This window comes from Pseudorca crassidens, chromosome 17 (genome assembly GCF_039906515.1).
Source record: "Pseudorca crassidens isolate mPseCra1 chromosome 17, mPseCra1.hap1, whole genome shotgun sequence".
Lineage (NCBI taxonomy): Eukaryota > Metazoa > Chordata > Mammalia > Artiodactyla > Delphinidae > Pseudorca > Pseudorca crassidens.
The window spans coordinates 73183051-73195802 of NC_090312.1; the positions used below are offsets into that span (position 1 = coordinate 73183051).

The window sequence follows — 12752 nt, forward strand, 5'->3', positions numbered from 1 at the left end:
GAGAAGCCCGTGCGCCACAACAAAGAGTAGCCTCCACTCACTGCAACTACAGAAAGCCCACGCACAGCAACAAAGACCCAACGCAGCCAAAAATAAATAAATAAATATTTAAAAATAAAAAATAAACAAGATAAAATAATGGCAGGCATTAGATGATCATTAATCTTTTTGCTAGTTTTTATTATACTATATAAGATTTGTATTTCCTGTGATCTGAGAAACATCAATATTCTATTTAAAATTTGTTCTTAAAAATATACAATATTGCACTTTAATTTTTGGCAGTTTAATTAAGGAACAGCTGAGTAAAAAAAAATCATACAAGAAACTACAGTTTTTGTTTTATAATAAGCAAAGAGCTTTGTATAAAAGCAGAACTTACAGTAGTGCCAAATAAACAAAATATTTACAGTGTCGCTATTAAAGTCTTACCTCTAAAGGAAGATTCAGTGTATCGGATGCAAACATTACTAATCTAACAAAAGTACACTCTGCCTCCCTGCCTTCTGCTGAACAATTTTACGCTAAAGGGTATTCGTGTGAAAAGTTTTTGTAATTTCTTTCTCAAGAGAAAATACATGGAAAGTATGCTTGTTCCTGAAGCATCAAAACTGCGTCACTAAACTCTTTCACAGTTTCCTACAAGACCTGAAAAATCTCTAAACTAAAAATCAGAATCCCAAGGTAAGCGTGAGTTTTAGTTTTTCTGTAGATATTCTTTTTCACAATTACAAGTATACAAGTTAGTTGGTTTTTAGTATGATTTTAAGGTCAGCTTCCTGTACTTTTTCTAAGATACATAAGATACTGACTATGCATCTGCCTAAATTATTTTTAACTTTTGTTACATTGTAGTAAAACTGTATACATTTATACTGACCCATAATTTGCTATTCTACTTTTTAGTTCCCAATTAGGTAAATACTCTAGACAGTGCAATATTTTTTACTTATCAACCAATTAGGAAGATAGTTTTGAATAGCTATTTGCAAAAACAAATATCAAGATTTCGACCTACTTAACAATATATTAAATATTCAAAAGACCAAAAAGAACATAAATAAAATGTATTGGTAATATAAATACATGACACAGAGATATTCGCTTTTGGCACCGCCTTAAAAAACAAAATCCAGCAGTACTTTATTTCCCTTCAGAGCTTTGGGAATACTTAAAATTTCTAAATTTCTATTAAACTTTTACTTTTCCTCCAGAGGAAAAATAATTCATAAATTTGAACTGGTATTTCAAAAGCACAGGATTTCCTTTTGTTACTTCTTAATTTGATCTGCAGAATGGACAGTTACTCAAAGTGTTAGCTAGCAGCCAATGAGTTAACTATGCTTTTATATTTTAATCCTACCAAGAAATGATAATGTCAAACAGTGATTCATTATGGAAAGATATGGTTTCTTCTTAAACAACCATGTACCAATTGCATAGTTGTGATCTGAGAACTCAAAGTAGAGAGCTACGAAGGCATTAATGTATGTTAACTGAACTGAAACAGACTGTTAAAAAACAGTCTATCTTGGGTAGATGTTAGCATAAACCTAGAGGGAAAAAGAAACAGTCATTAGCAAAAAAGTTTTCTTTAAAAATAGGTTAATGCTAAGAACAGTAGCTTTTAAAATTTCTGTTTAAAAATAAGCTTAATAAACAAGAATACAAATTTTAATTCAAAACTTAGTTCTCTGAAATGCCCTATTTTCTCGCATACAGCAGAAAATACATTTTTCATAGTTTTTAACATTACATGTAAAAATGAGGCACTAGTTAAACATATTTGAATATATTCACACAAACAGGAGTTTCCATGTCATCTGTAGGCTTATATTTGTTCAATGGGTTCTTGATGGCAGACTGCTCACAAAAATAAGTCTTCTGAAGGAGGTGCGTAAGAGAAACCAACAAAGGCGTCGTCGGCCTCCAGTACGCTGGCGTTCACTATGGAATAGTCAGAAGACACACACACGGAATATGGAACTGTTTCTTCTGTAAACGCTGCATCAAAGTTCCTGATATCATCTGGTCCTGCCTAAAACGTCAAAAAGCATACTATTACTCACCTTACCTTACCTTACCTTTCTTCCCCTTACTTCAGTCCCTCATTAAAGCCCCTTCATGAATTTGTCTATTTATTCCTGGCAAGTCTTCCTACTCCATCAATGTCTTTGAAACATTTCCTGCTTTCCCCTTCCTGACTCTCATTATTCAGGTCCTTCTTACAGTTAGGGTTCTCGTTGTTGGCGAGGGAGGAAAGATAAGGGTGAGGAAGGCTAGCGTGACAGGGTCCTCGCCTATGTTAATTTGAATCTTGGTTCCGGCAACTGACCCACTTTCTCTCTACCCATCACCACCTCTAAATTTAGAAAAGGGGCTCAGGGAGGTTTTCAGGAGAAAATTTTGCATCTCCACTTCCATAAAATGCCTGACCATCCATTTTCTCAATTCTGGGGAGGTTGAAGCCTTTTGATGAAGAAATGAAGGGACAGTAAGTAAAATTATGAAAGGTGACTCTTGTGTTACAGAGGTCATTCACTGAGCATTCGGCTGTGACACCCTTAGCTCTAGAGACCTAAAGGGACTGGAACCTGGGAAATGAAGCATAGTGGCTACTTAGGCTTGAAGGTAGCGGTCAATCTTCCTTCACGAATCTGATACAAGCTAATGGACTCTCCCCTTCCAATTTATTTACAGATTAAAACTGGGATACAGATTCAGGTGGTTTACTCTTAAAGCCCATCTGTGAAGCTCTAGGCTATCTCTATTCTAAGAGGAAGGGAATCCTTAAAATGTTCAAGTCATCAAGTCTAACCGAGGTAAACAGGTTCAGAGCACATATATAAACCAAGGACACAGTTAGCCTGGTGGTCTACAAACAGCAGAGCAGAGACCAGGGAAATTCGGGACGCTAGATTCTTCCATATGAGAAATTCCCCAACAGAGGAGAAAGAATGCTAGGAATTATACTCATGTATATATAAAAAAGTCATCAGGACTTCCCTGGTGGCGCAGTGGTTAAGAATCTGCCTGCCAATGCAAGGGACGCAGGTTTGATCCCTGCTCTGGGAAGATTCTACATGCTGCGGAGCAACTAAGCTCGTGTGCCACAACTACTGAAAGCCTGAGCACCCTAGAGCCCATGTGCTGCAACTACTGAGCCCAAACAGCACAACTACTGAAGCCTGTGCACTCTAGGGCCCACGTGCCACAACTACTGAAGCCCGTGTGCCACAACTACTGAAGCCTGCATGCCTAGAGCCCGTGCTCTGCAACAAGAGAAGCCACTGCAATGAGAAGCCCGCGCAACGCAATGAAGAGTAGCCCCCGCTCGCTGCAACTAGAGAAAGCCCGTGCACAGCAACGAAGACCCAACGCTGCCAAAAAAAAAAAAAAAAAAAAAGTCATCAAATTCTCATTTATAACCTTAGAAGCAAGGGCACTGGAACAAGACTAAGGTTTGAATTCTGGCTGTGAAATTTGTTAGCTGTAATTCTCTATATAAACTACCCTATCTCTGTGAGCTTGTTTCCTCTTCTGTAAAATAAGAATACTGCCATCTACCTGTTAAGTTTACTGTGAGGACTGGATGCGTTAATACATAAAATTCCCAAAATTTGACACGCAGAAGGTGCTCAATAAATGATGAAAAATGTTCCTTCACTGGACTTTATAAACATTCTGTGAACGCCCTGATGGCTCCTGGCCAGTACTGAGAGGGATAAAACTGTACAACTTACGTTAAGAGTGAGAGAAGACTGTGTCTCCTTAAAGCACCTGAGCTCGAATTCTAGGTCTGCAATTTTAACTTTAAACTTCCGGCAAGTTATTTAACCCTTTCTGTGCCTAAGTTAACTCATCTGTATTACGTGGAAAATAACGGTAGTATTTCGTAGGATAGCTGCCAGGCTTAAGTAGAAGGATACAAGTACTGAGGGCAGCATAGAAGCTCATTTTTTGATCTTTGTTTGTTACATGAGAAATGGCAACACGTTAGGGTTTTATCTTGCAATTCCTTAAATGTCGGTGAGTTAGAACATCTTTTAATATATTTAAAAAACCATCTGCATTTATTTTTCTGTAATTGAATATTTTGTGTCTTTTGTCCATGTTTCTACTGGTCGTGGTCTTTCTTCTCAATGACTTATAAGAATGCTTTATGTGTTAGGGAAATTTCTCCCAGTTTCTTCTTTGCAGTGTTTTTTTCATGCAGACATTTCTAAATTTTATGTGGTCAAATTTATCACTTTTTTCCTCTTACAGCTTCTCCGTTGCAGGTCTTGCTTTAAAAAGTTTAATTATTTGTAGACCAGCAGGGATCCAAACGTGGAGGTGCCTGACTCCTCTGAAGTCAACACTGTTTCCATTTTCAGTGTTGCTTAGACAGGGTCGCTAATGCTTTAATGAGCCTGATGACACGTTCATTTGAGGATAACTAAACTCAGTAAGACTTTCAATATAAAGGAGAAAATTCAATAATTCTTAAAGGTCCTGGGTTCCTACTGCAAATTCTAGAAATGAGGACAGAAATTATTGCCAATGGAGTCAGTTCTGAAACAGACACTTCTGGATGAGCTACATGAAATAAATTAGTCTACAAATATCGTTACATTTATAGTGTACAATATCACATCTATTAATTAATACCAGCTATCAGCAATGTACTGAAACTACCTTGAATGAAATCTGAGTACACTAAATAATACTTTCCTGAAGTGATTTTCTTATCCTGTTCTAATTTTCTAAAAAAAGTGTTTCACGAGCTTCACAGCAACACCAAAAAATTTTAAATAAAAGAAAAACAAATTCAGCTATGATCGTGTAATCTCAAATCAGTCGATTTATATTCTCTTCCCATCCTTACCTGTTACTTTTACTGCTGTAATCTTATGTCACAAAAATGATAATTACCATGTTTTCATTTAACATTATAAGGATTTTCCAAGCATCTACTCATTTTATATTTATTATCATTATTATCATTTACTTAACAAGAAAAGGAAATAGAGAGTAAGAAAGCATAGAAAAAATAATGACTTTGGGATCAGATACAGATCTGAATCTCAGGTCTGCTACTTTTAACCAGCTACGTGACATCTCTGAGTTTTCATTTCTTCATTTATAAAACATGTATAATAAGAATAGTAATAGCAGTAACTTGGTAGCTTATTTGAGGCATAATTTACATGTTGTAATGCATAAAAATTATATACGCCTACATATAGGAAGCTATCATTAGTAACATCATTATTGGCCTTCTGATGATTTATTAATAATCTCTCTATCATTATATATTTATTTCCAAACATTTCAACATTGTTAATCCTTTAAGTAAAATGTTTCCATCAGATTTAACAAGTCAAACATTATTTGACTTTTTTTTATATCAATCTAGAAAAAAATTGTGCGTTAGTGTTACTTAAAATGTCTGTTGGTTTATAGGTATGAAAATGATGCCTCACAGTTACTCTAATTTGCATTTTTTTAAACCTGTTGGGCTTTCTTACACATGCTCTTAAGAAGCACTTCACAATTACTTTTCTGGAAGATATTCTGATCAATCTAATGTAACTATAATCTTATGGGTCATCTTGAAGTTATCAGTTGTACTAGACATCCTGAGTGACATGTTTCATAAGTACTAGGTACTGATTCAATTTGATTCAGGTTAGATTTTGAGATCTATTGCTACAATTATGATGAGCTACAGTTCTATAATCCACTATTTAGAAAGAAAGATTTGGATGTAAACATACCACATTAGGATTAAACGGTGGTGGAATCTTCTTTTGTACAAGATCAGTCCAGCTGAGTGATTCAAAAAAAGGATGATTCTGAATTTCAAGCTAGAATAGTAAAGAAACAGATTTTTTACTAATGCTGAAGAATGTATTAAGTACGCACTGAAGAATTTTATGAAACCGAACCATTTCTACTTTGTCCCTCAGAAGTTCTTTTTAGGGGCTTCCCTGGTGGCACAGGGGTTGAGAGTCCACCTGCCGATGCAGGGGACACGCGTTTGTGTCCCGGTCCTGGAAGATCCCATATGCCGCGGAACGGCTGGGCCCGTGAGCCATGGCCGCTTAGCCTGCACGTCCGGAGCCTGTGCTCCGCAACTGAGAGGTCACAACAGTGAGAGGCCCGTGTACCGCAAAAAAAAAGTTCTTTTTAGGACATGTTTATCTTATTCAATTTGGCCAAATGGTGTAGTGAAAAGACTCCCAGAGCAGACATGGGAGAGTTACTCAGAATGACGGATTTAAGTTACATCCTCTTCACAGTCATTGTTTCCTCACAGGTACAGTGGGTTAACATTTCCGCCCTAGATATTTCATAGGTTGCTTCAAGAATCATTGGAAAATATGGAAAAGAATAAAGCACTACATAGGTACAAAGAATTATTATTACTGAAAGGGGAGGTAAAGATGTTAAATGAGAGTTTTTTACACAGTGGGGCAGGGGTAAAATCAAGGTGACAAGCTCTACTACCAAAAATGATTCCACTCTGGGCTGCTACTGTCAAAAGTCGGCACAGTATTGATGCTAGCTTTTCTTCCTACAAGGAGGCATGAGAGTGTATAAAAAGTAGGATCCAACCTAGTTTGATGGGTTTAAAAAGGCTTCTCAGAGAAAGTGGTATCTGACCAGAGTTCTGGAAGATAAGTAAGAAGTAGGCAGACAAAAAAGAATGAGGGGAGAACATTCCAAGCAGAATACAAAGGGCCTGAGGCGGCAAAGAGCTTAGTTCGGCCAAGAAAATGAGAGCCCCATATGGCTGCGGTATAGGAAAGGATTGGGATTGTCACACAAAGAGGATCTCAAGAGGTAAATGGGCTCATCACACTGGGTCTATGCTAGGAATTTTGGATGTTATTCTAGGGTCATGGGACTCCATCAAGGAGTTTTAGGAAGGGTAATGTCACAAATGTGCGGGGTTTTTTTGTTTGTTTGCTTTTTAAGATGACTCTGACTAATGGGAGAATGGACTGGGGAGTCATGATGAGAAAAAGGAAAACACCTACTATCGTGGCCAAACAGAAGATGACAATGCGAGGAAAAGAGTGGTAGCAGTGGGAGCAGAGAGAGGTGTCTGGATACGGGAAAGATCTAGGAGGCAAATATACTAGGTTCTGGCTGTTTGTTGAATACGGAAGAAAGGAAGAGAGAAGAGTCAGGAATGACTCTCAGATTTCTGGCCCGAAGAGCACAGAAGGAAGACAGCAAGGATTCAATTATGAACATGCTGAACTCTCCAGAATCCACGTGGTGGTGTTGAACAGGCAGGTACTCTTTGAGTTAGAGCTCACTAGAGAGGGGTCTAGACTGAAGATATAAATGTCAGATGAAGACACAACCAAAGCCATAGGGACAACTGAGATTGTCCAGGGAGAGAGCAACAGAAGAAACAAGGGTCTGGGGACAGCCATAAGGAACTGCAACACTTAAAAGTCAGGGTGAAGAGGAGGAGCTTACAGAAGAGATTCTGGAGGAGGGCTCAGAAATATAGAGGAAAGCACGAGAGGAGTGTGTGCTCCTGCAGAAGCCCAGGAGAGGGCTGGAAGTTGAAATGCTGCTGAGAATGCAATCTGAGGAACAGAAGTACTCGACAATCCTAGTAGCTGTTGTGGGGTAGACTGAGAAATGAGAAGAGACTGGAAAAGGGAGAATGAATATAGAACTTTTCAACTTGGTTTTCTTTTTCTTTTTCTTTTTTTTGCGGTACGCGGGCCTCTCACTGTTGTGGCCTCTCCTGTTGCGGAGCACAGGCTCCGGACGCGCAGGCTCCGCGGCACGTGGGATCTTCCCAGACCGGGGCACGAACCCGTGTCCCCTGCATCGGCAGGCGGACTGTCAACCACTGCGCCACCAGGGAAGCCCCAACTTGGTTTTCAAGTCGAAAACTTTCAAACTATTCCCTTGGCTATGAAGGGAGAAAGAGACAGTATTGGAGGATCCAGGACAAAAGAGAGCAGTTATCTGTGCAGAAAAAAGCATGCACAAGGGTTCCTTGCAAGGGGTCAGGATCCAGGAAAGGCAGAAACCGACCTTTTCCACTATACTAGGAAGAAGGAAACAATTGGGGCAGGTGCATGTAGGTCTGCGAATCTGACAGCAGGAAGCTGAGTGAGTTCTGCTCTGCTGATTCTATTTTCCCTATAAAATATCAATAGAAGGCAAGACATCTGGTAAAAGTGAAGAAGAAAAGGAATCTGGAAATTTGGAGAGAAGGTCTAAAATAGTTAATACACAGAGTGGGAGCATAAACTGGAGAAGCACTGAGGAGACTAATGACTAGACTTCACAGCACTTCCAATATTCCCAGTTGTGCAACTCTCATCAGCACTGTTCAGCAGCCCAGGGGTGACAGCTGGATTCATCTAGGGTTGCAATTTCTGCCAGTGAATTCAACAAAAGGACCAAGAGACAAGGAGGTATGGAGCATTGGCAAGATTGCCCTGAAAAAATGGACTCTGGAGTCCAAGCTAGAGAGAAAACTGGACAGAGCTACCTGCTGCACTGGGGAGTGCAGGAGGGGAAAAGCAGCAGCAGACGAGTTTATTATTCACAGCTCAAGTTCAAGACTGGTAAAGAGCCCCCAAAAATTCCTGAGAAATTTTAATGAATTTTCATTAAAATTTCAAAGTTCATGTTCCTCAGTAGTTCATGAATTCACTAACATAACACTGGTAACTGCACTAGCAATTAAATTACCCTGATTTGAAGGAAAAAAAAAAAAAAGCAAACCTGCAGATCCCATAATTATTTCAAGGAGGTGTCACATTTAAATTCTCAGGAAAAAAAGTGATTTAATGACAGTTCAAGCAAAAGGTATTACCTCATGCAGTCAGAAGGCACTTACATTCTTGTTAAACAAAATGATCTAAAAGTTTAGGCAATCAAAAAATGCATGCCACACATTTTTTTTAGAAGGGGGTAGGAAATTCTAATAAATAATAGGGTATGAAAGCTGGATATGGGGGATGAAAAGGACAGGATCAAATTGTTATGAAGATCAAATGAAAAAAATGCTTGTACAGGAGCTTTAAACACTGTACAGTTCTATATAAACACTGGTGAAAATTGTTGGAGCAAGCATGCTTCTTTTTCATGGTGCTATTCTTTAAGAGCTGCATTCATTCCATTAAATACCACATAAAATAAGGATTTATCTTCAAATTATAAATAAGCTTAATAAAGAGGATACTGGGAAAGATGTACATACGAAGTCTTCTTTGGCACCGAGTCGGTTTTGCCTGTCTTTTTCTAGGAGTTCTTCCAGAATTGACCAGGCTGTAAGGCTCACTCCTGGCCTCAAACTTAGGGGCTTGTGAAGAATATTGTCATACATTTCAGCAACATCTCGGCAATAAAAAGGAGGCTGGGGGTGGGGGGGAGAGGAGAAAGTTAGTACTAATTGAATTATGCACAGATGGGGTTAAAATAGTTAGATTTGGCCTTGATGTACAAAGAGCAGTCTGGCTGCACAAGTATAGAAAAGCACAGGCCTCTTTGGGTGTATGAAAATCTACAGTGTGGCTTTCCATGTGAAGAGATTTTAAAACCCAGCGTGCTATAGAGCTTAATACATGTTCACTAAATGAATGAGGGTCAGTTTGTTCAATAACTCCTGCAGAGAGGTGTAAATTGTATATAAGTTGCAATAGGATCTGCTTTAAAGAAAACCACTACCAACCTCATCATTAGGCATAATGATAGAATTATGGAAATAGAGATTCAACACAGATCAAACAAATAACTTCTTGAGACCTGGGAATAAACTAATTTAAAAAGATTTCTAGTGGAGATGGAGACCTAACCTGTGGCAGTGACAGTGTCCTGCAGAATTAAAATTTTACTCTCATAGCTTAAAGACTTGAGGTACAGCTCCAACATGAGAATTAGCCAGTTAATTTTTGAGTTACAAGTTTAAAGTAAAAATAATTTTTAAAGTTAAGGGAGTTACAAGCTTGTTATTTTTTTCTTTTGTATAGGAAAGAAAAACTTCATTTTTTAACATCTAATTTTATTTTTAAATTGTTAATATAAGTCTCATTAATGAAGTGTGTGTTTCAAATGTTCCCTTTTGAATCAATTACATTCTATATGCAATGATAATATTTTATACTTTCAAAGTCCTCTGAAGAAATACAAAGGATTTGGAAATATCAGGCTGACGAATACCCAACACTTAAAGAAAGTAAGGTATAAAGTGGTTATCAGGTCTTCTAAGTCACCAGCATAAATAGAAAACTAGATCTTTTAACAAGCAGATCATGGTCAAGGGCAAAGAAGAGACAGCATTGGCTGTCACTAGGAATCTATCATTCAAAGTTAGCAACATGAGACAAAAGATGCTCTAAAACATACCTCAGGGACTGAATTTCACTGAGATCACCCCCATTTTCAGGGGAAACACACACACACACATACACATACAGAGCAAAACAAAAAAGCCAAGACCAGCTCAAGTCTCAGCAGATGGCAGATTTAGCTTAGTGGGAGCAGCAGTGTGGGCGATGAGAGCCTGGTCACCACCCTGAGGCTGCTGGCCACTCACGGGCCCACAAAGGGAACCTAAAAACTATTCTGAATGTTTAAAAAAGCCTAAAGGAAAACATACATTATTCCTGCAAGGATATGTAAGCTAATTAAAGTGCCTAAAATTGTTTGCTTTTGGTTGGAATGATATTAACTCAATGTAGTAAAACAATTTGACTCGTTAATCAGAAGCTCTGGCTAACTGTGTCTTTAATTAATAAAAACTGGGGAAACTGATTACACAGCACACATCACTTTTTTCCAATGAAATATTTACGACATGATGTTTATGATAAAGGGAATAAAGGGTTCCCAGTAATAAAAAAAAGCAGAGCACCAGTATACTTACTAAATCCTATAAAAACAAAATACGAGGCAAAACCAAAAGGTATTATTATCTTCTGAGAAATAAAATCTTTTTCTTTTCATCTTTTTGAAATTAGGCAGAATGACTGGAGCAAACTGAATGAAAGTGGGTAATTTTAATGTTACAACTTGGTGTCTATTTCTTAAAAATGTAGTGGGAAGAGAACATTTGAAGTAGTGATTAGTATGATAGAGAAACACTTATAAAAAATTAGTAAGAAAATGAAAAGTTTTTCTTTTTTGTGCATATCCCTAATGTGATTTTGGATTCATTTAACCAGGTTACTACTGTTCTGTTAGTGTTATCTAAGTGTCCACGAGACTACTGAAAGAAAGAGAAAACCGAAATCACTTTTAACATACTAGAATCATAATGACAGAGGAGAAATACATACCAATCCATACAGCATTTCATACAGAACAGCACCAAGGCACCACCAATCTACAGTATTGTCATAGGGCTGTTTTCTGATTACTTCAGGTGCTAGGTACTATAAAAAAGATTAAATATTAGAGCAACTCAATAAATAGTTGAAGACAAAATCTAGGAATAATTGAGAAATTTAATAAATTTTAGGTGTAATATCACACTAAATTAAACACGTTATCTAGATTTTCAGTGGGTTGGGTATATTCTATACCAGGGGTTCTTGGATGGCACTAGTCTTCAGAATCAACTGGAGTAATTTTCAAAATACACATATTCAAGCATTTCTCCCCAGAAACTGTGCTGTAGTTAAGACAAATAGAGGCCAACAGATGTACAAACTGTAATACTAAGTAGGTAAAGTAGGTATTTTTTTTGGGGGGGAGCGGGGGGAGTCTTTCTCAAAAGTAATTTTAGAAATTCTTATGGCCATTATTCATAATTGATTCTCCTGAAAGAAAGAATTTTTAGTGTGGCAATTACAATTCATTTTTTTCTTTTTATTGAAAGAAAAAAGAATAAATTGCATTCTTATTTAAGAATTACAATAGCAATTCTTTAACATGTTATTTAGAAAAGTTGCTTAAGTTATTATATGGCTATTTACATTTCAAATTGTAAAAAATTTAAACATTATCATTTCACACATATAAATGGTGAATTTGAATTTTAGATTCCAAAATACATATTTCCTCTTCCCACATGAAATATATATAAGGAAATACATTCTTAAGCTTTTTTATGTGATCCAAAGAAATGGCAACATATATAAAAAGGGTTTAATAATTTCTGATCATATTAGGTTTAGATGACCAAAAACACCTTCTATTTCCCTTCTAAAAATTACAGGACTTAAAGATTTTGTTAACTATTAAATGAATATACATCCATGAAAAAAGTTTCTTCATACATAAACCAAAATAGAATTATTACAAATATATACAAGAGCTAGGGTTAGATTAGCGAGAAAAAGGAAGAAAAAATACATTTCAAAGTAAATAGTTGTACTTATAGATACTTTAAGTTTCTCATCTTGATTAGAAATCTGATGTGAGCTATTTTATCACACATTTTTAACATATTTGCAATTACTCCACAATCTTAATTACTCTTAATTAATTGCAATTAAGATCACAATTAATGTTTTAAAATTAGAACACTTTAAACGTATGTATGTGTGAAGTTAGAATAACAAGGCTTTCACATAAATTTTAAGGATTATTATTACTGTCTCAAATAGAAAGATACATTTTCTGCTAGTTAAAATGATTAGAGAATAGGATGTTCTGGATAATAAATTCTGATTTGTAATTTTTTCACCCATATCCACTGCTTTATTTTCTTCCATTGAACAATTTTTATTATAAAATATTTTAACCATACAAAAAGTATAAAAATATAACAGAAACCAATAGTG

General features: G+C 36.7%; 1 protein-coding gene across 18 annotated transcripts in view; it reads right to left on the reverse strand.

The window, feature by feature from the left end:
* Positions 1-159: 159 nt before the first annotated feature.
* SGK3 (serum/glucocorticoid regulated kinase family member 3) overlaps positions 160-12752 on the reverse strand; it is a 147028-nt gene continuing 134435 nt past the window's right edge. For all 18 annotated transcript variants that reach the window (XM_067712171.1, XM_067712167.1, XM_067712166.1 and 15 more), the window contains 4 exons: positions 11304-11399; positions 9227-9382; positions 5760-5849; positions 160-2038 (listed from right to left, as the gene is read on the reverse strand). In XM_067712171.1, the coding sequence (XP_067568272.1) occupies positions 1868-2038; positions 5760-5849; positions 9227-9382; positions 11304-11399 (513 nt within the window). In that variant the 3' untranslated portion in view covers positions 160-1867. The remainder of the gene's footprint in view (positions 2039-5759; positions 5850-9226; positions 9383-11303; positions 11400-12752) is intronic.